General features: G+C 44.8%; 1 protein-coding gene across 4 annotated transcripts in view; it reads left to right on the top strand.

The window, feature by feature from the left end:
* Window positions 1-14,613, top strand: part of FKBP5 (FKBP prolyl isomerase 5) — a 48,764-nt gene extending 34,151 nt beyond the window's left edge. For 3 of the 4 annotated variants that reach the window (XM_054028029.1, XM_054028028.1, XM_054028027.1), the window contains exons 6-11: window positions 2,491-2,647; window positions 3,677-3,767; window positions 5,144-5,227; window positions 7,263-7,448; window positions 11,464-11,703; window positions 13,008-14,613. In XM_054028029.1, coding sequence (XP_053884004.1) covers window positions 2,491-2,647; window positions 3,677-3,767; window positions 5,144-5,227; window positions 7,263-7,448; window positions 11,464-11,703; window positions 13,008-13,097 — 848 coding nt within the window. In that variant the 3' untranslated portion in view covers window positions 13,098-14,613. The remainder of the gene's footprint in view (window positions 1-2,490; window positions 2,648-3,676; window positions 3,768-5,143; window positions 5,228-7,262; window positions 7,449-11,463; window positions 11,704-13,007) is intronic. The other variant, XM_054028030.1, reaches the window with a different exon arrangement.
* Window positions 14,614-27,215: the final 12,602 nt, after the last annotated feature.

Raw genomic sequence — 27,215 nt, 5'->3', positions numbered from 1 at the left:
GAGGAATGGCTTAAAAAAAAATGGAAGGTGGTTATGGAAAAAATTAACGCAGCAGTTACATATCCCTGCCAAAAAACAAAACAAAAACCCCACACCTGTCCAACTTCTTTGAATATTAACATTTGTTAGACACGCCTGATTTGGTAAATATGTGGGTCGTGTGAAGATGCCTACTTTAGTATGGTACACCCTATGCCTATTGGATACAGAGACCTGACAGTTACATTCGTGTATGTTTCTCTACACAGAAGCTCAGTGTTGTAATGATGATTGTTTTGTCTGATATTTACCAGTCAGGGATTTATAAACCTGTGAAAACTGCCTAAAAATCAATAGTTTTTCAAAAAGTGAGTATCTGAGCACCAGTTAGCAATGAACTGAAATTATACCTGTGTCCTCAAGCTGTAAGTCAGTTTCCTTACTCAGGCCAGGGTCCTGTTGACTTCAGTAGAACTGGTATCTGATTAAGGCTGGTGGGCTCAGACCATGGGCAGGCTGCCTATTGAAATTCTCTCGAGGAGAGATATTAAAGGAAAATACACCTTCAGTTACTTTCCCATTGCCTTGCTTTGTAATGCTTCTGGGCAGGGGAGAGGGGAATGTTGAACCTCCTCACCACCAGAAATCTGGTCAGTAGCTGGCTAGATTTTACATAAGCAGGGAGGAGATGAACCTTTCAAAACCCAAGGAAAGTGAACAGCCGTGTTGCATATCTCACTGCAGGCTGTGTGTTACATGAAGATAGAATAAAGGAATATATCCCTGAACGGTTCCAAAGCACCCCTCGCAGTAGTGACTAGGCACAATAATATGAATACACTTCTCATTGTTGATAATTTGCAAGTTGAAACCCAATCTAAACTACTGTGGTTCTTGGAGTCTCCAGACTTTACAATTGTTAGTAACTTTTATTTGAACATACAGGAGATGTTGTGGGTATTGGTACCACTTTGAGAGCACAGAGCACATAGCACATGAATCTTAAACAAGCAGGGAGTTCATGTTTTTTCCATAGTCTACAGGTTCAGTCTGTTACATTCTGTTCAGCTATGGATTAGGGACAGCTTTTCCCCCAAATGTTAATATTTTCACAAGAACTAATTTTAAACCTTTTTGCAAAAGAACAAAAACACTTTGTTTCCCAGATTGTAGTGACGTTTACACAAAGTCCCTGACCACTAGTAGGCACCCCCTTGTCTTAAGTGGCCACTTTAAGTAATTACCAAGATTTTTAGCAGCATTGTGGTAACTGTTTAAGAGACTGCCCTGGGGGGTAGGCAGTAAACTTTTAAAAAGATCAGGAGTACTTGTGGCACCTTAGAGACTAACAAATTTATTGGAGCATAAGCTTTCATGGGCTACAGCCCACTTCTTATATATTGAGGAGATATATATATGGTGTGTGTGTGTGTGTGTGTATATATATATATATATATATATATATATATATATATATATATATATATCCTCAATATATGTTCCATTCTATGCATCCAAAGAAGTGGGCTGTAGTCCACGAAAGCTTATGCTCTAATAAATTTGTTAGTCTCTGAGGTGCCACAAGTACTCCTGATCTTTTTGCGGATACAGACTAACACAGCTGCTACTCTGTAAACTTTTAAAGACAATTTGGTGGTTGCTTACAAGAGGCTTCACTTTATGTATAAACAAACATGGATGCTATAGACAGGATTCTTCTTACCTGTAACCAGAAGCTACTTACCTGAGACTGTATTTGCCTCTGTCTCAAAATAGAGCTGGGTTATTCCCTGAAGATTAAAAAATGTTAATCTTGTGCTTGAAGCTCTTAAGGGCAAGAGACTTGGTTTTAGCTGTGTAAAGTATAGGACAAGCTTATAGCGTTATGCAGAGGAGTTGTAATTGCAATGCAAGGGGCTGTGTCTATTTCAGATTCCAGTAAGTCTGTCCAGTATAGTAGAGGATGTGTTAGTCATTGTGCTTATCTGATGTCCTAACCTTGGACAGAAGGTGCATGGTCAGGGATTCAAATACAGTGCTCTCCAACACCACTAGTTTTCAGGTCCTTTCTCCCCCCACCTCCCCTCCCTGAGGGGCTAATCATCGGTGTACCGTCAAGTGCTGCACAGATTGACGGGCTGGCTTCCCCACACTGCTCTGCAGTATTGCCCCAGTTATAGATCTGATCAAAGATTGCTAGTGGAGTTTAGGCAATAATCACAAATGGGAATTAGATCAAGACCAACAGACTAGTTTTCTCAACCTGGTAGAACCTAGATGTCCAGAGACAAAATGCATTTCTAGATTCTTAAGACTGCCTTACTTCCCAAAGGCAGGGGGTAATTTAGAGAACTCCGTATTTGAAACCAATTTGCTGTGTTGAATAACAGCGCTGTAACAGTGCTAGCAAAACAAAGTCTTTAATTGTGCAACTCTGTCGGCCCAGTGACACTTGTCTGGCAGTTTTGTGTGCCTTCCTTGCATCTCTTACTCTGGTTTGTTTCCCTGCAGTCCACCTGGAAGGATTTTATGGTGGAAGAATATTTGACTGCAGAGATGTGACGTTCGTTGTCGGAGAAGGGGAAGACCATGACATTCCAATTGGAATTGACAAAGCTCTAGAAAAAATGCAGAGAGAAGAATACTGTATCTTGTACCTTGGACCACGGTAAGAAGCTCTTAGCTCTGGGTGAGCAGTATCTGTCTGAGCATCTTACAGACAATCTCAGTAGCAGGCTGTTACTGAAAAGGATATGTTTTTCATAGGGTCTTCTCTACAAATGCCCACCCCTACGATCTCCTAAGAGCCACCCAGACTTGTAAACTGATATTTTCAGTTTCTGGAAAGTTTGACAAGAGCATTGTTGTACCTGTGCGAAACTCTGTCTGTGGAGTAGATAATGGCATCTAATTTGGCTTTGTTCATAGTATTCATAAAATCTGACACACACACAGGATTAAGGAGAGTTGAGTTGTGAGCAAGCACTCTTGTTCAGATATTTGTATCTGAACTATTAAAGGAGATGCACCCATCACTGTCAGTGCAAGCCACGGCTTGTTTTTGTGCAGCCTTATAGCTTCCGCATATTACATAGACCAAAATCACATGCGTGGTGGTTGACGATCGGAATATCCACATGCATCCAAAGCATCCTATGATCTAGCATATCTTAATTTTGCTCTTACGGAATAAAATTATCCTATCCTGACATGTTTCAACACTGGGAGAGGGTTGGAATGGCATCCGGTTACCAAGATAAATTTAGGCCAAGACGTCCAACTCTGGTTTGCAGGATCAGGTGCCTACATATGGATTTAAGTTGCCTGCCTTTCAGAGGCACAGGGAAAAGAGCACTGCCCTAGAAGGATGACATTGAAAGAAAATGGAAATATACAATGAATTGAAGAACAGCAGAGCTGCAGACCAGGTGGGGTTAATAATTCCTAAGAGCATGGGTGATGCATCCCCTCTGAATGCCAGGGGAATAGTGTTGAATCCAGTCCTGTTTCTAAAAACAACATTGCCACTGACGAGAAACTTGGCACGGTTTCCTATTCAACATCTGGCTTGTCTCTAGGGTCTGGCGTGTAGCTCCCCACTCGTACCTCCATGCGTGCGTGAATAATCAGAATATTGAATGAAGTGCCTGATCACACACCCTTTCCTCTGACGCTTTATTTTTATGCTGTGTTTCAGATATGGGTTTGGCGAGGCAGGGAAGCCTAAATTTGGCATCGAGGCAAATGCTGAGCTTGTGTATGAAGTTACACTTAAAAGCTTTGAAAAGGTGAGAAGAGAATTTCTCTACACGCGCACACGCACACGCACACACACGCACACACTCTCAAGACCTACTGGAAGCCGTTCCGCATTGAAAGTGTTTAACACTTTGTCTTTGGTATGGCTGTAACGCAGTCCTGGTAAAGCAGTTACATCAACAAAGATCTCCGTGTTCTTAATTTGTTCTCCTATGTTGGTTTGTTTTATTTTTTTGGATGCGGTTCAAGACTTGTTCCTTTATTTGTTCCTAGTCCTGTTCTCTTTGTACTTTTTTTTTTTTTTTTTTTTAACTGGGCTGCAGACAAAAAAGTTCATGTCCTGCCAAAGTGCTCTGAAAGGAGGGCAGGGCTGGGCTGCTGAACAAGCTGTGCCCTCTTTGGGAGGCTGGAAAATGTGCCCGTGTTTGTACAGTGTTAATGAAGAACAAGATGTACATGGGGCGGAGCAGATGCTGCCAGGCTCTGTCCCGGGGCATGTTTATGGGAGGAAGGCATCTGTGCCTGGCTTCCCTCCCCCATCTCTTAACAGGGGAGAGGACCGAATTTCCCTTCTCCCTGTGGAGACACTTTACCCACCCCTCCGATGCTGGCTGGTGTGTTGTTTTGAATGGGGTTTTGGAGCACGTGGGGTTCGAATGGACCAATCTTGTTAAACAAGTGTCCTCTTAACTGATCTTAGGCACAGAATGGCTTTCTTTAACATGCAGCACTGACCAGACCAGCCAGTCAAGGAGAAATCCTAGACAGCTCTGGCCACTTGATGTGAAGGACTTGAGTCTCAGGTTACAGTACCGACTGCTCATTTTGACTTTATTGCCTTTTCAGTTCCTAAAGCTGAATGGATCTGGTGGACAGATCAAGGATTTATTTATGACTATAGACCCATACTTGCTCTTGTGATCCACTCCTCCCAACTGCCCCCAGTGGGCAAAGTGGCTTCCTCCTGACACCAGAGAACAAACTCCTTCAGATAATGAGTGAGCATTGGCATGGCAAAGAATTGGTAATAGCAGTGTGGCTTGGAGCCAGCATGTCTTGAAATCTGGGTTTCTAGAAGTCAGTTTCTGTTGTTGGGATAAAGAGAAACAAGGTGGGTGGGTGATAACTTTTATTTTATTCTGTTGGTAAAAGACAAGTTTTCAAGCTACACAGAGATCTTCAGGTCCCCTACGTAGATCGAAAGCTTGTCTATTTCATCACCAGAAGTTGATCCAATAAAAGATATTACCTCACCCACCTCGTCTATCTAGTATCCTGGGACCAACACGGCTACAACAACATGACAAACAAGTTGGGATGAGGAGCCGCCCTAGAAGTCAGGAACTCCAGCTGATATTGTTTCCTGTCTCATCTTCTAACAATTGTTATAAATGTTTGCACACAGGCCAAAGAATCCTGGGAGATGGACACCAAAGAGAAACTTGAGCAGGCTGCCATTGTCAAAGAGAAAGGGACAGTGTATTTCAAGGTTTGTAAAGACTTAGTAGAAACTGGGTCGCCAAGAAATGAAACTGGGCTTCCAGTCTAACATTTTCTTAAATTGCTGGTGGACCCTTCAGAGAAACAACTGACGGGCTTGTCAACACGGGAAGTTACTGTGCAGCAAGCTGGAGTTTGACTTGACAGTGCGCTCGCTACTCCTTGCTAAACCTCATCTGGGCGCATGCTCATCGCGCCCTGAAGGTGCCTTTGTGTGCTTTAAAGTGTAATAAACTAAACTGCCCGAGGGCACTTTTAGTGTGCAGTAAGAGTGTTCACATGGGGAGTTATGCGAAGTAGCCGGCGTGCTGTAAATTCACGAGCTTGCTGCGCGCTAACTTCCCTGTGTAGACAAGCTCTAAAACATCATTGAACAGGCATTAAGTGTCACAGCTTGTCCCTCCCAAACAGTTTTAGCCCTAGGCAAGGCAAATAATGCCCCTCTCCTGCCTACCCTCCTCTTCAGATGACCAATATGGTCTATTGCAAACTTGACCTTCCCAGCTTGTCGTAGCCTGAGGAAGGATCTGCAGTGTAGGACAGTAGTTTGGCATTGGACTGTTCTTGCCTGATACGTGGTTCCTACTAAATAAGGAGGTACCACTAAGAAAAGATTTCTTCATTTAATACTACTGTCTGCCTTTTTGGGCACTGTATGGAATAGCCTGATGACTTCCAAACTTCATACAGTTAATGCTTATTTACACAGTGCAAATTTAATCTGTGGAACTCATTGCCATAGGATATTAAGGTCAAGAGTTTAGCAAGATTAAAAAAAAAGGATTAAACATGTATATGACTAGTGGGAATATCCAGTTGCATTATGCCAAATATAATTTATGGGGCTACAAACCCTCCTGCTTTGGGATATAAGCTCAACACTGAGAGGAATTGCCAAGAAAATTCCTGTATAGATTAGTTATTCTAAACTGTCTGATGTGTGGTTTCTCACCCCTTGCTCTGAAGCATCTGGTACTGGCCACTGCCATGCAGGATATTGGCTTTATCTGGTATGACGATTCCAATAGCTCCTAATAATAGTAGAGAGCATTATTGAAAGGAAGATACGCGCTGTCCATTTTGTAAGTACAACGAAATTACTTGAATTCAGGGACACATCAAAATATAGGTGACCTTGAAAATCAGATCGCTTCCATCAAGGTTATAGTGGGTTGGGAGAAGATGTTTTAGACTCCAGACTTTGTTCTGTCAAGAGATATCAGCATCTTTTATCTGTACAGTTAAGATTATTTGTTACAAGTCATGTTGTTTAAACGTAGTTGGCTGTTTTGATGGATTTGTATTTGAGTTAATGAAGATATTCATATCCTTGCCTTTCAGCCTTCTGCTTTCAGCTGTGAAGCTCTGTTTAATTTCTGAAACTGGATGAACACCATTGGTCCTTCTCCCCCTGTGTCACAGCATGTTTCTGAATAAGCAGTTCCCCATTCAGTCTATCTCCCATGAGAACTATGGGACACCCATCTTTTGGGTCCCTGGAAACTGCCTTTTGTACTCTAGTTTTTCCTGTCCAGCAGGGGAAAGGGCATAATTTTTTTCTACTCCCACAGCGGGCATCCTATCAGGTGGTGTTGGCTTGCAAGCATCCTGCCCTCCTAGCTTCAAGGGGAGTGTCTCCCTGAAAAGAGAGAGATGGCCGTTGAAAGGGAAGGACAGGAGAGAAGCACTGTCTCCCACTTGGACCAGGCTAATGCTGAGTTCATTTCCTCAGGCAGGTGAAAGCCTAGGACGGTGGGATGTGTGGGCATTCCTCCTAGCACTCATGGGAGTGGGGAGTAGAAAACAGGGCCTGACTTTGCAGAGGTGCTGAGCATTGCAGCTTCCATTACCTTCCCCTGGAGTTGTGGGTGCACGGCACCTCTGAAAATCAGCCCCCTTGTTTTTAATTTTAAAAGACTCCAGGTGGTTCAGATTGTTAAACTGTCTTTAAAACTGTTCCAGAAGCACATCCGCTTCACTTTGCCAAATAACAATCCTTTAGCCTTGTCTTCCCTTCATCCCAGGAAGGCAAGTACATGCAGGCAGTGATTCAGTATGGGAAGATCGTGTCCTGGTTAGAGATGGAGTACGGCTTATCAGAAAGGGAATCTAAAGAAGCTGAATCCTTCTTGCTGGCCGCCTTCCTCAACTTGGCCATGTGCTACCTGAAGCTGCGAGAGTACATCAAAGCTGTTGAGTGTTGCGATAAGGTAAAGGTACACCTGGCTAGAATAGGCTGTTTTTCTGTCCACTACCTCTCCTGTCTTTCTCCTCTTCCCTTACACTGAATTTCTCTACATTCCAGAAGCAACTCCCAAACTTCAGTGTAAATTTAGTCTCCTCTCTGGGCTTAGAACTGAAACGTAAGGTTTTCTGAATGTAACTTTTTTGGTGGGGTAGAGCAGTAGCACATTTTTATAAAGTTACGCACAGAGTGGTCTTGGACACATTACAACTCACACCAAATTAAAAGCAGCATCGAACAAAATGAGGGCTGGCATCAAACAAAAATCTTCTCAATTAAAATGTGAATTAAGAGCAAATTTGGCTTCTCAAATATTCAGAAGTTGATTAGTGTTTAATTCCCAAACAACCTCAGCCCAAATAACTGCACTTTGTATCTGTTTTATTTATAACGCGCCAGCCTTCGTATGTTTAGGATGACCAGCCTATCTTGTAATCAGGAAAACAAGTAACTGAAACATTCTGTGGACTTGCAGTATTAATAACCTTATAGATTAGCAAATGTACTTCAAAATCCCAGTGCTGGGATTAAATAAGATTACTCTTGTATGTATTCTGCTTTTGAAACAGTTTCTGCTGCTAGTCATTTAACCGTGAAAGTTGAAAACGTCAGAAAATAGTTACAGTAATCCATCCCTTCATACAACATGCATACAGACCAACCTATCAAAGTGTCTATATCTCTGGCTCTACTTCGCACCCTTCCAAACAAATCCTTCTTGCTGAGCCTGGCTCTGTCTAGCAATGTTGTTACAGATCATTAAACTGAAGTTTTGTTAAAAGATGGAAAATGCTAGCAGAGTGTTGTGTTACGCTTGCTGGGGCTGTTCTACTGTATACTGTTCTAACATACTTTTTCATCATGGCACTTGGACAGTATAGACTTGTTTTTGTAGAATCTCAGTATTTATGTGATATTTCCTTTAAAAAAGGGGGGGGCGGGGTCTAGTGCTCTTTATGGATGGAGAAGTTAAAGTAAGTTGAAACCAATGTAAGTTAAGTTTCAGGAACATACAAGCATCTGAACCAGGTCAATTTCAGACATTTGATTATTTCTCTTACTTAACTACAAACACTTCTAAAAATTGCTTAAAAATAAATTGCGGCATGCTCTAGGAGTGGTGATCTCTTGATCTGTGCTGCATATCTTGTTAACCCTAGTGAGGGAATTATGTGCTCTTGTCCAGGGGAGTTTTGGTCCCAAAGATTTTAAAGGGACACAATTTTATTTTTACTAAGATGCTTTGTAATGCTGGTATAATTTTATTTTGAACAGTGTCTTTCATGCAAACTTTGTTAAAATAAAATGCTTCACAGAATTAGTTCAGGAGCTGATTCATCCAAAGTAACTACCTGGTACAGATCGGTTGGGTGGTGAAAAGCATTTCAGATGGGGGAGAGAGGGAGTGGTCCCCCGAATGTTCAGGCATTCAAAATTTAGCCCTTTGGTCTTTTTAAAAAGTGTGTTTGTCTGAAATTTGGAGCCAGAGGGTACGACTTTTAGGGCCAGATCCTGCAGCTGGATCCATGTGGATAGACCCCCAATGACTTCAGTGGGGTTCTACCCACACACAGCTAATTTGAATCTAGCCCCTAGGTGCTGACCCGTGCATCAGTGACATTCTTCATCATACCAACAGCCTTTTGGAATGCCAGCATTGTCAGCAGACATGTAAGCATATTGGGCATGTAGGCAGCAATAAAGGAGTTTGTGTAAACTAGAAGCTAGAGTGTTGAAAGTTTTTGTCTTGTGCTAAGTTTTTAACTTAAACTTAACTTAGCTTAAACTTTTGTCTAAGTTTTGTCTTAGACTTTGGTGGTTAGGATTCTTGCAGACTTGATCTGTAGTATAGGTTAGTCATTTTAACTGGAAAAAAAATAAAAAAGTTGAAACCTTTAAATATCAGCTTCTGCGTGTAATCATGAGTCATGGTACATTTGTTCAACAAAGCCTTTTCTAAATGAGACTTACATTCTTTCCATGTACTAATAATGCAGTTACTCACAATTACCAATGGGCCAGATTCTGGCTTGGGGTAGGCATAGGTGTGTGTGTAATATATAATAATATGCAAGATCAGAATCTTGTCATAGGGAATTCTATTAGAGATACACAACTAAGTTTGGAAAAGAGGAGACTAAGGGGGATATGATAGAGATATATAAAATCGTGAGTGGTGTGGAGAAACTGAATAAGGAAAAGTTATTTACTTGTTCCCATAATATAAGAACTAGAGGCCACCAAATGAAATTAATAGGCAGCAGGTTTAAAACAAACCAAAGGAAGTTATTCACACAGTGCACAGTCAACCTGTGGAACTCCTTGCCTGAGGAGGTTGTGAAGGCTAGGACTATAACAGGGTTTAAAAGAGAACTAGATAAATTCATGGAGGTTAAGTCCATTAATGGCTATTAGCCAGGATGGGTAAGGAATGGTGTCCCTAGCCTCCGTTTGCCAGATGGTGGAGATGGACGGCAGGAGAGAGATCACTTGATCATTACCTGTTAGGTTCACTCTCTCTGGGGCACCTGGCATTGGCCACTGTCGGCAGACAGGATATTGGGCTGGATGGACCTTTGGTCTGACCCAGTCTGGCCATTCTTATGTTCTTAAGTATAAGTCAACTGAAGATAATTTTTTTTAAAAAGAGATAAAGTAATGCAGCTGCCTCAAGAAAGGGCTTAAAGCAGTGAAATAAACTTGTGAAAAAACAGACACTGCTAAGGATTAAACTTTAGTGGGTTCTGAGAGTGTCACTTTACTGTCGTCCATGTGTGTTCCTCTGGGCTTGGGTTTGGTACTTACCCATGAATTCTTGCATCTGTGGGTTTGTTTCCCACTGACTGTTACTTTTCAGGGGGAGAGGGAGGAGCAATTATAATATTAATCAACTGCAGTATATTTATATAGATTTTTCAACCAGTACTGGAGGCCAGTGCCATTTTGTGTAGACAAGTTAGGAGCACTGTAGAGATTTCAAGCCTTTTCTGCCATTCCAATTTCGTCATCTAATCATAGAAGATTAGGGTTGGGAGGGCCCTCAGGAGGTCATCTAGTCCAACCGCCTGCTCAAGGCAGGACCAACCCCAACTAAATCATCCCAGCCAGGGCTTTGTCAAGCCAGACCTTAAAAACCTCAAAGGATGGAGATTCCACCACCTCCCTAGGTAACCCATTCCAGTGCTTCACCACCCTCCTAGAGAAATAGTGTTTCCTAATATCCAACTTAAACCTCCCCCACTGCAACTTGAGATCATTGCTCCTTGTTCTGTCATCTGCCACCACTGAGAACAGCCTAGCTCCATCCTCTTTGGAACCCCCCTTCAGGTAGTTGAAGGCTGCTATCAAATCTCCTCTCACTCTTCTCTTCTGCAGACTAAACAAGCCCAGTTCCCTCAGCCTCTCCTCATAAGTCATGCTTGATGAGGCTTTAAAACTTGCAGTGCCTCTGAAAGAGAGACACGTTCACATTAGCAGAGCATTTAGGACCCCAGAACAAGGAGTGCTCAGGTGACTGCGTGACCTCAACATTATTGGGGTGTCTTACAGCAATGTCTCATTTTAGGAGGTTAGGTTTTGAGTTGTGGTGGAAGTATTTATCCCTTTAATCTGATCTTAGTTGGAGTAACTTCAGCGTCGTCAGTGGAGGTAGACTGGTGTGAGATCAGAATCAAGCATGCCATCTCACCAAAGAGTAGCATGCAACCGTTGTTGTTGTTGTTGTGCACCCTAACAGATAGCTAGGTAATGGAATTCTTCTGTGTGCCGTTTGGTGGCAGGCTGTTCTGCACAAAAATACCTGATGACACCTGTGGCCATGTACATCTTTTATAAATTGTACCTGGTGCATATTTGCTAAAGTCATTTCCTCCAGCACAGTCCTTGCTTGTGTTAACTGGAGTACAGTAAAGGGAAACCCCAGGGTAACTAGCAAAGCTTAGGATGGCATCCAGCATTAATGTGGAAATGTGTCTTTGCAGGCTTTAGGACTGGATCAAGTCAACGAGAAGGGGTTGTATAGGAGAGGTGAAGCCAGACTACTAATGAATGAATTTGAATTGGCGAAATGTGACTTTCAAAAAGTACTGGAAGTAAACCCGCAGAACAAAGCTGCCAAGTCCCAGATCACAGTCTGCCAGAAGAAGATGAAGGAGCACAATGAGCGTGACCGGAGGATATATGCCAACATGTTCGAGAAGTTTGCAGAGAGAGATGCAAAGGTTTGTATTGTGTTGAAGCTTGGAGCACATCCGTTATGACTTGATAGCTGACTCAAGTTAAGTGGACTTTGTGATGGAGAAAGGGACCAGATTAACAGAACTGCAGATTGTATTTTTCTAACAGATGGAGCAAGAAGGGGTGTTTGACCCATTACCTTGAGGGACCAACCCTATGGAAAGAGAATCTATGTATTTTTTAATGATCCATTCTTGGTCTCTCTACAGCTGAGGCTGATATCACAGGTATCAGTTGTTGTTAAGGGTATTTGCAGTGTGAACCTTTCCCAGGGACCAAGACTTAGCTGTCAGATGGAAATCGTAAAATTGTTTGGTGGCATGCTCCTAGTCACTGCTGACCTGCGCTGGATTGAAGGTGTCATTCAGTTCTATTGCTAGGCCTGAAATGTCTGATAGGAGTTGGTAGTGGAAATCCACTGGATCTCAAGCATGTGTCTTGCCACACAAGACCCCATTTCCTCCATCTATAATATAGATGTCTCTTTCTTACAACAACAGGCTATGAGTTGCCTAAACAAACAAGTACCTGATGCACACACTACTCTAGCAGGAGGGAATACATGAACTACGAAACCAAATTTGTATAAATCCTTTACAGCATTACCTTCAGAACTAGTGCCTGATAAATAAAGAACCCTGCCAAATAAATAACTCTGCCAGACATTGCTACGTAAGGATCAATGAATACTCAGGGCTATTAACTTCCTCTTTGTGTCACAGTCAATTTAGCCAGTTGAGTTGCTCTCCCAGGAATAATGTTCTCCTGCTTCTGTAGTGTTGGCCCCAGGTATCTGAGCATTGGCTGTAGCTCCATCCATAACTCCATGTAGTCTATCCTGAGAGGTTTTGCCTTGTTTCCCTCTTCTACCCCCCCATGTCCCCAAACATCCACTTCGGTAGGAGTTCTCAGTGATGGGACCAAATGTCCATAGAGGAGGGGTGAATCATACAACACCCTGTTCCTGTGAATTAGTTGCGGAAGTGCTACGAGGTGAATCCAGTACCTTCTATGTACCTAATCTCGCTTAGCCAAGAGGAGTGGAGTGTAATCTGCATATGATGTACTAACTCTCCTACCCAAGAAGGTACACATTCCCAGTCTGTGCGCGCTGTATGACTACCACTGCTACGCCGTAGGCAAACCTGAGATTAGGAAGAGATTTCCGTTACAATGTGATTGCAGGGATTGTCTGTCCTCACTAAAGCATGTGAGGACCCTTGGGTTCCCTTTGTCTTTACTGCTTGTGTCTCAACTAACCATGCGTGGTTTACTTGCCATTGTGCAGGAAGCCAACAAAGCCGTGGGAGAGAGCGAGGCGGAGAAAGAACCATGTGAAAAGGGGCTAAAAACTCCAGTGGCTGAAGGCAAAGTCTGAGGAGCACATCCAACGGAAGAGAAGGTGGAAAGTTGATCCTTATGAACTTGGCCTGCGCCAAAACAGGTTTCTGCAGAACTCAGGACTCCACAGTGTTTATTGTAAAGCTTGTTACAGTTTGTGTGATCGTGGAAGCAAAATGCCTAACCAGCAGCTTCACAAACAAAAATGTTTAAACAGCCCTTCTGCTGTGAGCATGCTCAGCAGTGGAGCAGAAGCAAAGGGACGGTGGGACCACTCCAAGTGGAACAAATGGTCTTTAAAAAGAAAGGGGGAACGACAAAAAAACAACAACAAAGCAACAAAACTTGGCACTAAGGGGGTTAACTGAGGCGGCTCAAGTCCTGCTTATTTCAGTTCATGTCAACTTTCCGTACAGTGTCCAGGGTCCTCTGAAACGAGTTAGAATGTAGGAGCTATCAGTTGTACAATTCAATATTGCATTTGGTTGTACTGTCATAGCACGACACGGGCCTATGTTGTTGTTCTTTTAAAAAAAAAAAATTGACCCAAGTGCTACGGATTTAAGGTATCGCGCAGTACCTACTAGAACAAAGTGCAAAGCAATGTGCCATGGTTTGTGTACCGCAGTGTTATGGACTTGAAAACCAGAAGCAGAGAGGTTACTTTCTCATGTAATTTCTTTATTCTCTCTCACTCCAGTATAGACTTCAAATGGGTTTCTGTAGCACAGGGGACGGAACAATCTAGCTCTTATGGTTACATTCAGCGGTGATGAGCTCTTGGGGGTTGGGTTTCTGTCTGGAGGTTCCTTGGACGCGTTTCTGGGGATGTTACAATATGATGACAGTAACCAGCATTAAAGTACTGCATTTCATCATGACTTTCCCATTTCCTTTTCGGAAACTGTTACAACGGCTCCCACAAGTGCTGCTTCGGTTACGTTTTTCATCCCTTCCATTAGTACTCCTCTCTCTTCTTAGGGATTTATAATTTGGCTTTAAAACAGGATTTCATTCTGGGAGTTAATTTATTTACATTTAAAAAAAAAAAAAAGTTGCACCACATTTTAATGTTGGCGTGCAAAAGATTGTTTTCAGGAGCTGCTGTTTTCAGATGCTTAATTTACAATCTGCAGGTTTAATTTTTTTTTAAATGGAGTTTACAGCTTATTAGGGGGTTGTGCAAAAAAAAAAGCAGATGAAATATTGTGGTTCAAAACGGTTATTTGGTCTCTTACTGCACATACGTGGTACCAGGAATCATAGCTTGCCAATGTATATCTTTTATCCAACACTCACTGATGTTTTGGTGAGAGCTGTATTTGTTTATTAATAACCTACAAAGCACAGAAATACGTTGTGAATTACAGATCTGACTGGGAATACACATTCTCAACATACACCATTATGGCTCCTTTGAAACCTAGTATGTACTTCTACCTTAAAGGGACGCTGTCACTACCTTTTTAAACCAGCTTTTAAATTTTTATTTACTCTCCATTGTTTGTAATACCCCCTTTTGAAGCTTGAAAATAAAACTTCTTTTCCTATCAGTTTTGTTCTCCATTTAGCAAATACCAGATTTTATTTTGCTCTTTCTTCTTTAATGCTGCAGAAACCAACGGGCTCTCTCTCTTCACTTCTCAGTCTCTCCACCTTGCATTGTGACATGGGGAGTGTGCATGGCTGATAATGGAACCAACCTGAAAATCTGTGTGACCCTAGTGATGGAGTCTGTTCATTATATAAAGGCATAGGCTAATGCTGCCCTGGTGTATGCATGCAAAGGTGCCATTGACCATCATTGGGAGTTGTGTACCTGAGGAGGGCAGAATTTAGCCTCTGCTGTGAGCATAGTAGAGGGAATTGGTTGTACTTAATTGTATTTTAGTGTGAACCCAGTAAAATGGAAAGCAGATTTAAAAAATCAACTTGGTAATGGATTTAAACAATGTTAAATATATTTAGAACTTAAAGCCTAATCCCCACTTTATAGACATTTTAAAGTAGTCTGAATTTTTGTCCTGAACAGGAAAGCAGTGCCCCTTGAATGAATCAGCTGATACGCTAGAGGGTCCATCGGGAGGGAAGACTCGGATACTTTACCTGCACTTGCCCTTTTTCCTTACGACTGTATTTTAAAATACAGAAATAAACCACCTGGCGCCATGAAGCAGGACACTTAAATAACGGGAAGAGCTTAACCTCAACCCACGAACCAGGGAAGATTAAAATCTGTCCTTGTCTCCTTTAAACCTTGCTGGGATTTGAGTGAATGTTCCATCTACTGTATGGTAGCCCCACAGTGAAGTACATTCAATATAGCATTTGAGTCTGAACACTGAATGTCCTGCCTCTTGTGTCTATTTAGTCAGACCTTGTCATCTCATTTGAATGTATTTTGGGGAGGCTTTAAGCATCAGTTTGCATGCTTTTGGACAGCAAAGGTGATTTGACCCGGTGGATGGGTGAGCAGTTTGGTGCTTGGAAAGCTTTTCTTGCCACTGTAAAAGGACTTCTACTTCTACAGGGATCTGCAAACTAACTTCTAAAGTGCATGGGTGCATTACGGTTTTTATTGTTGTTTATTTGCAGGTTTTGTGGGGCGTACGAAAGGGGCCAGGCTGGCAGACTTGAGCCTTTGTTAGCAAACCTACCTCTTGCAGACAATGGGTGTCAGCAGCTGGTGTGGCTAAATGAGTGGCGAATGCAGTGTAGCCGCAAGAGATGGGAAAGACAAACCATGTTTGGCTGAATGTAGATTTTGTCCTTGTCCGTATGTGCAACTGACCTCAGTTTGCCTGTTGCATCACAGGAAAGGTTTCTAGTGTAGACAGGGCTTTGGAGACCAATTGTTTGTATCCAGCCAGGCAAGCTGTCCCTCCCCTCCCCTCTACTCACAGTCCTTCCAGTATGCCTAACGTCAACCTGGCGGTAAAGGTACCATCTTTAGGAGTGAGGGGGGAGGTAAGACTCCTTGCCCATTCCGTACTGAATCTTGGATGAGACCAGTGTGCTTAAGTGACCATTTGGGATCTGGACTGGACGGACTGATTTCCTAGAGGGCCAAACAGTTATCTGTTACGTATGTGCAAATGGGCCACATTTCAGCTGGGGAAGGTGCTATATCCTATTCTCATGGCCCTGGGACACCCAGCCCTAAATGCCATGCTTGTATTCATACATAGCCCCGGTAGTTGGTTAAGTGGGCTGTAGCTACAAAAATGAAGGTGACTCGGGTCACGTGGTCACACATCACTTCTGTAATAGGCACAAGATCCACCCCCTTCCCCATTCTCATCTAAATCCCCTTTCTAGGGTAACGGGGCCTCTTACTTAATCTACTTGCCTTATCCTCTGTCATAAAGTGCTCCCCTAGTGTCCTCCTTTGCTATCCAAAGCCCCTTTGCCCACAGCCAACGTGGTAGCCCTGATCAAATCATCACTTTTTCCCCGCCTGTCCCTTCTGTATCAATATTCCAGTCATGTGAATTATCCCACCAAGTCTGTGATGCCAGTTGTCACAATTGTGATTATTCATGAGCGTATCTAGTTCTTCCAGTTGATTTCCCCCATGCTTCTTGCATTCGTATACAGACATCTAAGATGTTCATTAGATTCCCCTCTATCATCTCTCCCTGCTATGATTGCTCATGTTCCTCCCAGACTCTGACCCTTCACCCAGCTCTCCATGTGTTGGATTTACCTGTGGGCTGTTGTCTCCTGCCCTGCTCCTGCTGTCTCCTGTTGTTTAAAGCCTGCCTCACAAGGTTACCCAGATACTCTTCCCCTTCCATGATAGTGGACCCCATCTCTGCTCAGCACTCCCTCTTCTCGGAATACGTTGTTCCACACAGGCTGCTTCATCCAGCCTGTCCCTGCTGCTGGCCATAAAGAGAGTAGAGAGCAGGAAGGGAGGAATTTATTGTATCTGTAAGTGGTGGTGGTCTTCCTGTACCCCACTGCAAAGGCTGTGGGAGTCCAGACCCCATCACCTTAAAGGGAGAGCGTAGGCCAGATAAATTCACCATCATTCAAATGCTGCCTGAGGCTGCAGTATCTTTCGAGCTCATCTATTGTTTCACCTGCTGGAGACTTCCCCAGCACTCAACCTGGCCTCTGGATCCTCCATGCTACTGTAGGCTTGGTGCCTCGGGGAGAGGGGGAGACAGATACGCAGCCACAAGTGACCAGGCAGCATCCTTGTTTTGATAACTGCAGTAGCCTTGAATGAAAAAATAAGAGTATCTGGATCTTTGAGTCCAAGGCAGGGTTCCTCCGCCGGGGGGCGGGGGGCTAGCAGGGCTGTATTTATGGCAGATGCTCCTGGTATTACAGTCCGGGGAGCCTGGTCAAAAGCATGTGTGGTCATCCATTTACATCATAATAAAGATGTAGCTGAAAGCAAAGCAAACCCTCTTCTCTTTATTTTGTGAAGCCAAAATTGCAGGATTTGAAGCCAGCGTTACTTGGACAGCTAATAAAGAGAAACTCCAAACGAACGTCGCCAGTCGTTTCCCGGCTCCGGCTGCCACGCCGTGGACTGTTGTGCAGAGAGCAACCCAAATGTCTTTCAGTTCAATATATTGCAGCAATACACAACCCCAGTGTTCTGCTCCTCCTGTGAGTGGAGAATGCCTCGGCTTGGATGTGGTTTAATTTCTATTGTGGTAAGGAATGGGCGGCCTACAAGTCCATGTCCCTTCCCATTGGTGCATATACTGTGGTGCTGAGGGAGATGGTTCTGAGGGAGGTTTACTGCCAACTCTCTCCTCCTCACTAAAGGGGCTGCAGGGCTCTTGGCCACGCCTCTTAGTGTTTTTAAAGCATTTATTATTCTGGGGGGATGTTGTATCCTTGGGCACGTCAAAGCTTGAAACACTCATCAAGTTGGACAGTTTTTCTGTCCCTTCGTTGCTGTCTGTATCCTGCAGCAGCCGTCTGGTGTCCTACAACCACCCAGTTCATCTGCAGCTCTCCCGCACGGGAAAGGCGGCTGTGCCTTCTGTCACTCTGGCTCCACCTTCTGCATCTGATTCTCCTTTCGCTTTCCTGGCTGTCACCCTAAACTGCTCATTCTCACCAATGGGAGAGGCGGTCCGAGCCACCAGCAGAATTTTGAAGCGTGGATCAGTAGAGCTCAACCTCTCCAGACTTTTCTCTGTTCCCCTTTCAAAAGTCTGATTTGTCTTGTGTACCCCCAAGTTTCACTTCACATAAAAACTTACAAAATCTGACATACAGAAGTGTCACAGCCTCTTTTACTGAAAAATTGCGTCCTTTCTCATGTTTACCATATAATTATAAAATAGATCAGTTGGAATATAAATATTGTACCTCCATTTCCGCGTATAGTATACAGAGGACTATAAAATAATTGTCTATGACATTTTAGTTTGTACTGACTTTTAGTGCTTTTTATGTAGCCTGTTGTAAAACAAGGCAAATATCTAGATGTGTTGATGTACCTCCTAGAAGGCCTCTGTGTTCTCTCAGGCGCACATGTACCCGTTGAGAACCACTGGCGTAGATCCTGACCTTCCTCCCAGTGTTTTCACTCCTGGTATATCTATGCTCCTTAGAAGCCCGCCTTCTACCTGCGGTGTTTCTGTAGATTGGTTATCACCCTGCGGTCGCATCCTTGTCGTGCATTGCACCAGTGTCTGCTCTCCAGCTAGGCTGGGATGTTGAATTGTACATCCTCACGCTGTAGAACTGCAGTAGCTCCTACTGCTATTGCTATTCCTGCTGGAGGTCATGGGGCTTCCCCCACCCCACTCCGCTAGCTAGGGAGTACCTGGCAAGATTTCAGCACCTGTTCACAGCTCTATTTGCCACAGTGCCCTGAGGTGAGCCTAGAAGGGGGAGGGGTAGCATGCTCCCTGTAAAAGCAGATTGATTCCCACCAGGCAGGCATATCTAGATCAGCCCCTTAGCTGCACAGTATCTTTCCTTATTTCCTTCTGTAAATGGACTGTGGTTCTCTCATGCATGTCTTTGTGGAGGAGGAGGGGTTGCTAAGAAACCAGCAGCTGGATGACAACAGGATGGAACTAGAAAGTGATCTTGAAGCCGAGTGTCCCTCTTGTGAACCCTTTGTTTGGCTCCTGACATGGCTCAGGCAGAGGAAGAGGGAGCCCCATATTGCATCTGGTTATAGCTCAGGGATAGCTCAGGGGTTTGAGCATTGGCCTGCTAAACCCAGGGTTGTGAGTTCAATCCTTGAGGGGGCCACCTAGGGATCTGGGGCAAAATTGGTACTTGGTCCTGCTAGTGAAGGCAGGAGGCTGGACTCGATGACATTTCAAGGTCCAGTTCTTTCCAGTTCTAGGAGATAGGATATTTCCATTTATGCAGCGGGGGAGAAGGCCTAAGCGCAGAAATTTCTAATTACCCCAGCTGACCGGCTTGGGCCCTGGACATTTCCTGGGTATCGTTGCTATCTCTTGCATAAATGCAAATCTGATTCACACTTACAATACGATCAGTCTTTGTTGTAAAGCTAGGATATAAGATTTTTTTCTCCCCACATTCTTCCCCCCCACAACCCTGCAGGCCACGAGGGTAGAGACTATGCCGAGCCTGCTGCCAAAGAGTGTTTTCTTGTATGTATTATTTACTGTTCAGGAGTTCTATATGGCACCTAAGCACCTCTGCCTGTGGAAGTGGGGTTCTCGACACTGGCCACCCACAATCTGCTAAACACTCTTCTAAGCGTCTGCTGCTGTAACGTTGCTGACTGCAATCTTGTCAGTTATCACAAGCTAAATAGGGTTTGGCCTGGTCAGTATGTGGATGGGAGATCGGCAGGTACACTTGGGTTGTTCAGGTAGTGGCGTTGGTTATTCAGCACACGGCTCTCTTCCCTTGGGCTGCTGAATCATAACCCACCCCACCTCACGCCACCCCCCATGGCTAGGGACGCTGTGCTGCTAGAGGCGCTAACTTGCAGATGATACAGTCAGTTTCTTGGCTTTAATAAATGTGGCCAATTAAAATCTTTCTGTACCTTTTTGAAGAATAGGAGGTCTGGGCACCAGTGTTCTGGCTCATTATAACTTGCCTACAGAGAACTGCCCCAGTATTCATTGTGAATGGTTGCAGAGGTTCTCTGGGCCCTGTTCAGAGATGGTTGTGTTACCAGGAAGGGGCAGGATCATGGAAGTGCAGTCGTACAGCCTGGCAGCTACCTACCAGTGCACAGCAAAGCTAGGAAACTGTATAGGAGAGGAAGTGACAAAAAATCCTGTATTGAACTGAAACTGCAGAGGGGAATTTAACGGGGCCAGGATGTGTGGGGCCAGAAACTGGAATTCGGACAGGACCTGTTAGCTCACTGTACGGCTGCTCTCAATGACTAGAGAGTGTGACTACCACCGTCAGGGAAAACACTTAGAACCACGGCACAAAGCCCAAATTGGTTGTGAGTCCTACACTTGGATTTCACAAACCACTTATCAAGTGTAAATCCTCATGCACTAGAACAGCCTGAACGTGGAGTCACAGACAGTCCCCTTGGGTACTCTGATCTCGCCACCCAGGTGAGCATTCTTTTGTGATCAATATAGACCCTTCCACCAAGGATCACAGCAATGTTCAGGTTAGTCCCAGTCCTAAAGGACCAGTCAGTTACCCTAGATCAGTCGCACCTTCGATCTCTCACTAAAGACCATTCTTGTAGCCAATCTTATAATAAACTATATACAGAGTGATTAATGGGAAAAGGAAATTGAAGAATATTTACAAGGTTAAAACTGGCAAAGGACACAAATGAGTTCCAATCTTAAGTTTCTAAAGGTCATAGAAGCTTCTAGGATCTGCAAGCTCTGTGTGTCCATTAGGGCTAACCCAGGCTAAGCAGCTGAGGATCTCTTGCTTATGCCTAGAAAACCCTCCTGGAATCCAAGCAGCATAGAGATAATCAGTTCCCTTTTTAAGGGGTTTTATTCCCTCCCTGCCATGTACCCAGAGCTGCAACCTCAGATGATGAGGGGAATCTGCTTGCATGACTCACTTTCAGGGGAGGAGGGCAGAACAACACAGCCTTTTGTCCTCTTGTTGATGGCATGTAAGGAAATGCCAGTTCCACGGGATACAGGTGCGCTAAGTGAGATTAAAGCGTGCAGCAACTCACACGCATTCAATAAAGTCTAAACACGCCCTTAGAAGGCTGATACCTATTGGAACGATGGTAACACACAGGTGAGCCAGACAGATTCCAGCAACGTATTCGTCAGTGTTCAGTTGAGACATGGGGACTTTGGCATAACCTGGCACCCGGCCTGCCAGTGTCCCATTCACATCCTGTCTCGTGAAGAACGCCATGTGATCTTTATCAGAGGGGTAGCCGTGTTAGTCTGGATCTGTAAAAGCAGCAAAGAGTCCTGTGGCACCTTATAAACTAACAGACGTATTGGAGCATGAGCTTTCGTGGGTGAATACCCACTTCGTTGGATGCATCCGACAAAGTGGGTATTCACCCACGAAAGCTCATGCTCCAATACGTCTGTTAGTCTATAAGGTGACACAGGACTCTTTGCTGCTTTTATGTGATCTTTAATGACTACATGTGTGATCGAGACCGACTCTAAGAGATGTGACTTCCACCAGCATGGTGCCACCTGGCACATTGGGGCGGTCCAAACTCAGTGGAGAGGCCACTAACTCCATGAGACCTTCCACCCAAGTTTGACAACAACTACACGTATCCCAGTTTAGCTGAGAGTTGACAAACTCCTAAAAGCTTCCCAACCGGTCAGAGTCTGCTCTTCAAAATCATGCAGCTGGATTGGATGCCTTAGCATGAACAAGGCGCAATAAGCGATCTTGTTAGTGTTATTTCTTATATATGACATAAGAAATGCTTTGCCCATAGTGCCTTTGCGCTGAGGCTATCTATGCCCTTCACCAAATACAAACCAAGCTTCACAAGCTGTAGAGGTAGGGGTGTGTTTGCTGCTTTGTCTATATATGGGGGCCGAGAAGGCACAGAGAGTGAATTAACACAGTGAGCCTGAAATGGAACTGGGACAAAACCCCCCAGACCTCTTAATTCCAGTCTCTCAACTACTGACCTGGATTCCCTCCTCTATGATAACCATGGGTGACGGATCAGTTTGACTCAGTGCTTGAAAATACAGGTCAAAGCACTGGCTTGTCACCATTGTACATGATATGGGTCCTACCTCGGTGTCAAAGCACCTAAGAAGCACTTCGCTACATGCTACGCTCTGTAAAACTCACCAAGCTTGGGGGGAGAGAGGGCTTGTCTGTCAAGGGAGAACATCTCATAATGTGACTTGTTACTTAATTATAGCAAAACTGTTCCTATAGCGGCCAGCTGTTCCTACATTGCAAACCGTTTCTTGGAGGTGTATACGTAATGACTGTAAAAATAAGATCAGAGGTGAAACTGAACCCACGAGAGGCCGTGCATGCATGGTTGGGTTTTACTTGTGGTTGTCTGTTTTTACTAAGCATTCGTGTAATGAAAAATGAGTGTGTTGCTTTGCTGACCTCATATAACTCGAGAACTGGTCTGTGTTTAACTGAACATTTTGCAGGGTGCTGAGACAGTCAGTTGAGCTACGGCCTGTTGGCTGTTTTATTAATTATAGCTGTCATCGGGGTGAAAAGATTCAACCGTAAAGGAGCCCAGTGTTTTGAAAGCTGTGTCCAGCGTCACCCACTGCTGAAATGCAGCTGCCTCTGGGGCGGACTGTATAATGATGCACGGCGGCACTACACAGCAGTTTTAAAACGAGACGTGAAGGAGAGAGTTAAGCAGAATGTATTTACGCACAGGATTGGAATCCGATCAGGATGCCTGGGCTAACTCTGTTACTCTTGTGCAAAATATTATGGGTGTCTAATGGCCATGGCTGCTTAGCTCTTCGGTTTGACATCCCATGCTGGAGGAGACACCGTCAGCAGAACATCGCTCTATTGGCATGCTGGGCAGTTGGCTCAGGACTGAATCAAAAGGGAGAGCACCCCCTGATTTGTTAGCGTTCCTGCAACGCCCACCTTTATTGGGAGGCTTCTGGGGAAGAGATGGGTTGGAGGCACTGAACATGAGGGAGCTGGGGTAGAGGTTTCTGTGCTCTGACAGAGGGCTGTGGAGAGGAGAGACGTGGAGGAAGGATTCTGGTGGCAAGGAAGTGAGTGTTTGGAAAAAGGATTTGAAGAAGTGGGAGGATGTTGTAGGTGAAGGAGCCACTGGCTTGGAAGCTTGCCAAATGCCAGTCAGAGTGAATCGCTTGCTAAGAACAATGCATTCGCCTGGTCAAAGAATAACAAGAGCAATTGCTTTGCAGAGGATGTTTGATGTGGAGGGAAAGGGCTTACACACCACAGTCTTCCCTCCCTCAGCCCATCACACAGGTCCCCTTTCCTCTTCTAAACCACGGCATATTTTTGCTCTTGATATTCAAATAGATGGTATTGTGGTGCCACCTAGTGGCACAAGATGCAGCTGGTTAGGAAATAAGACCGGGCAGAACACACCATGAGCATTAAGTAGGTTGGTTGCTGCAGATAGGTCAGAGTTGTACTAACCAGGGGATCAGAGTTCAACTCTAGGCGCTGGGTTCGAGGGGGGATCGTGGCCCATTCTTGGAAGCAGTGCTGCTGCGAAGCTCGACTCCAGCAGAGCTGAGGAGACTTCAAGAGCCTCACTGCATGCGTTGCGTGCTCTCGACGCTTCCTGTCTTCACCACCCTTGCCGTTACCTGCGCTTCGTTAATAAACCATCACTGCCTTAGCAGCTAATGGTCTTAGCATCTCCCGAGTTCTAGAGCCCCTGTATTTTACCAAATGTTGCTTGTGGCAATATGGGCACAGGGGAGCATTCCCCTCCAACAGGAACGTTCTTCCTCCAAGTTTTTGTTTGTTGAACCGTTTGCATTCTGCCCCAGCATGCAGGCAGTCGGACTGGAACTTCGGTGATTAGCAGATGGGGCCCCATTCAACTCTGACTTACCCCTGGGTAGATCAGAAGTAACTCCACTGAACTATGGCTCTCCCGAGGGAGCAGCTGATCCCATTCCTACAGCTCCAGTTCGGTGACAAAGCCTCTGTTACCTTGAGAAGTAGGAATGGGGCCAGAAACTTGCCTCTCTGGCTAAACAGATGGGGAAAGACAGTGGCTAAGTCCCAAATTGTCTGCCAGGCTCCAGATCCTGGAAGGTAAAATGGAGAAAAGACACCAAAATCTGGGGGTGAAGCCACTGCAGGAGTTGAGCGGGAAATGACTCAGGGAGCCGTTCATGGTTTGGTAGTGGAAATGGTACAAAAGTTTCCTATTCTAACACATTCAAATGAATGAAACCAACACAATTTAACAGCGGAACGGCTCAGGATAAATTAGACTTGAATAAGTGCCTGCCATTTCTTTACTTTGGCCATTGCTATAATAGGGGAAGAGTTTATCTCCAGTGGACAGACATTTGACTCCGCCCGCCCATGACCAAGGCCTTGGTCTTCAGAGTCACAGCCAGAAAATTCCAGGGCGCCCAACTCTGGACATCAGCAGCCAGCCCTGAGAGACGATGCATGGCCTGCTGAATGAAAAATCGCTCACCAGTGCTGACAATGAAACAGAATACAAGAGATTACGTGCAGTGACTTGATATCTTGCATCCCTGCGGTCCTCAAGCTAAACTAAGGAACTTTGGCACTTTCCCCATAGCATTTCTTGATAAATGTTTTGTTCTCAGTAGGTTTCGGTTGCACTAGGAGAATGTTATGCAGACCCTCAAGTGGTCACAAGAAACATACTCTGACTCCCAATCAGATGCATGTGGCTGGAGCCCTGCTGATTTTGCTGGAACTCTGCGCAGGCACAAGAGACAGGATCAGGGCCTGACTTTCCGTTACCACCAACTGAAGGCTGCACATGCTATAGATTTCACCTTTCAGTCTCTTTCCATCCTGTTTCTCTGTAAGTTTATACCATCTCTTACTCACGTTGTGCTGTGTGTGCTGGCTTGGTGACTCAACAGTGACAGTCAAGTGACAATGGGAAAGTCAAAAATACAATTGATCTGTCCTGACAGCTAAGTCGCATCAGATTGAAAAACCAAAACCTCAGTCAACTCAACAGGTAAAAAGACCCAGTGACCCTGCTCAGTAGGCAGAGATGTGATTGCTTGCATAATATGCAAGCAAAGTAACTTCAAAGGGAATGTCAGATGCTATGGAGTTACACACCTATAAATATAGAGATGGATTAGATAGTACAGCCAGCTGCTAGCAACTAGCCTGTCTGTTCTTCAGGGTTCCCGGTAATGCTGTTACACAGGAAAGAGGGGAGAAAGTCCTGTCTTCAATCAAAGCACTGAATGGTTGTATCATTTCCTGGGCTCCATTCACCCCCCGGGTAGAGAGGGATGGAACCCTGTCAACCATCCTATCATCCATGTCAGTGGAGGTGTTCACACTGATGGAGGGCAGGCACTGGTACTGCCGCTTCCCAGGGGTTCCAGGCCTGGAAAGAGCCCTGTTCACGTAAGCCGATTCAACTCATTGTATGGGTGCTCTGGCTACATGCACTCCCACCCAGTTTCTGGGCTGCTCCAGCTGGCTCTGAGCCCCAGGTTGGAGTAGGAGGTTGCAGGACGCCTGTGTGGCTGGCAGGGCAGGATTAAGGTAACGAGGGGCCTAAGGCTAATGGGGGGGGGAAGGGCCTAAGTATGAATGACATATTGCAAAAAAAAAATTATGAAGTCATCAAACATCTCTCTACAGATACTTCTGAGTAAGAGGTAGCACAGGGGATGCTACACTGTCCTTCTCCTGGGCCTCCTTCCTCTGAGGAAGTAGAGTGCTCATCTGTATGAGGATGAACACTGCAACATTCCCCATCCTGCTCACCTCTTTCCACCTTGTACATCTACCCTCAGCTCTCCACGTGGCACAGTGCAAAGCCAAGCCCTGCAGGTGTTTCCCCCAAGCTATGGACTCTACACCACACACCCTATCTCACTCTGCCCTCTGGGAGGCAGCCAGCTCTTATTATGTAAAAGAAAAGCACTCTGGTGTAAAATCCACTGAAGTAGAGGAAGTAGGAGTAGGGAAATTACATTGGGTGGCATTGTATTTTAGGCTGTCTTGCTCTGAAAGCTGCCTCCCAGTGAGGGACTGTCTGAGGACAATGAATTGAACCCAAATATTTGTGGGATGATACCCAGTTTGTGTAGTTAATCTCCAGTGATTCACCACATCAGGCCACTCTGTCACCAAGCTCTGCCACAATTAGAAGCATAGAATAGAATCCTAGGACTGGCAGGGACCTCGAGAGGTCGTCTAGTCCAGTCCCTGCACTCATGGCAGGACTAAGTATTATCTATTCTAGAATGTGTGATCATGTCAGAGCTACTGCGGTTTCTTAAGTATGAGTTCTGTGTGCACCAGCCCCCTAGGGTTTACATTTGTTTGTAAGAAAAAGGTACCAACTAGAAGTGACACAGCTCTTTAGATGGCTGTCCAGTCGTAATATTTAGCACTTCTGTACCATGTTAGCTCTTCAAAATCACTGTATAAACATTAAACAGAATCTAAAGCCTTTCTGCTTTTGAATGACTAGGGGTATGTCTACACTACGGGATTAATCCGAATTTAAAGAATTCGATTTTTGGCAACAGATTGTATAAAATCGAATGTATGCAGCCACACTAAGCACATTAATTCGGCGGTGTGCGTCCATGTACCGGGGCTAGCGTAGATTTCCGGAGCGTTGCGCTGTGGGTAGCTATCCCATAGCTCCCGCAGTCTCCTCCGCCCATTGGAATTCTGGGTTGAGTTCCCAATGCCTGATGGAGCCAAAAACATTGTCACGGGTGGTTCTGGGTACATCCTACCCCTCCCTCTGGGAAAGCAACAGCAGACAACCGTTTCACGCCTTTTTCCTGGGTGAACAGTGCAGACGCCATACCGCAGCAAGCATGGAGCCCACTCAGCTCAAGACAGCAGTCATGAACATTGTAAACACCTTGCGTGTTATCGTGCAGTTTATGCTGAACCAGAACCTGCAAAACCAGGCGACGAGGAGTAGGCTACGGCAGTGCGGCGACGAGAGTGATGAGGACATGGAATTCTATCAAACCGTGGGCCTGGCGCTTTGGAGATCATGCTGTTAACGGGGCATGTTATAGCC

Source organism: Malaclemys terrapin, chromosome 4, assembly GCF_027887155.1.
Source record: "Malaclemys terrapin pileata isolate rMalTer1 chromosome 4, rMalTer1.hap1, whole genome shotgun sequence".
In the NCBI taxonomy this organism is placed as follows: domain Eukaryota; kingdom Metazoa; phylum Chordata; order Testudines; family Emydidae; genus Malaclemys; species Malaclemys terrapin.
This window is presented reverse-complemented; position numbering and strand designations above follow the sequence as displayed.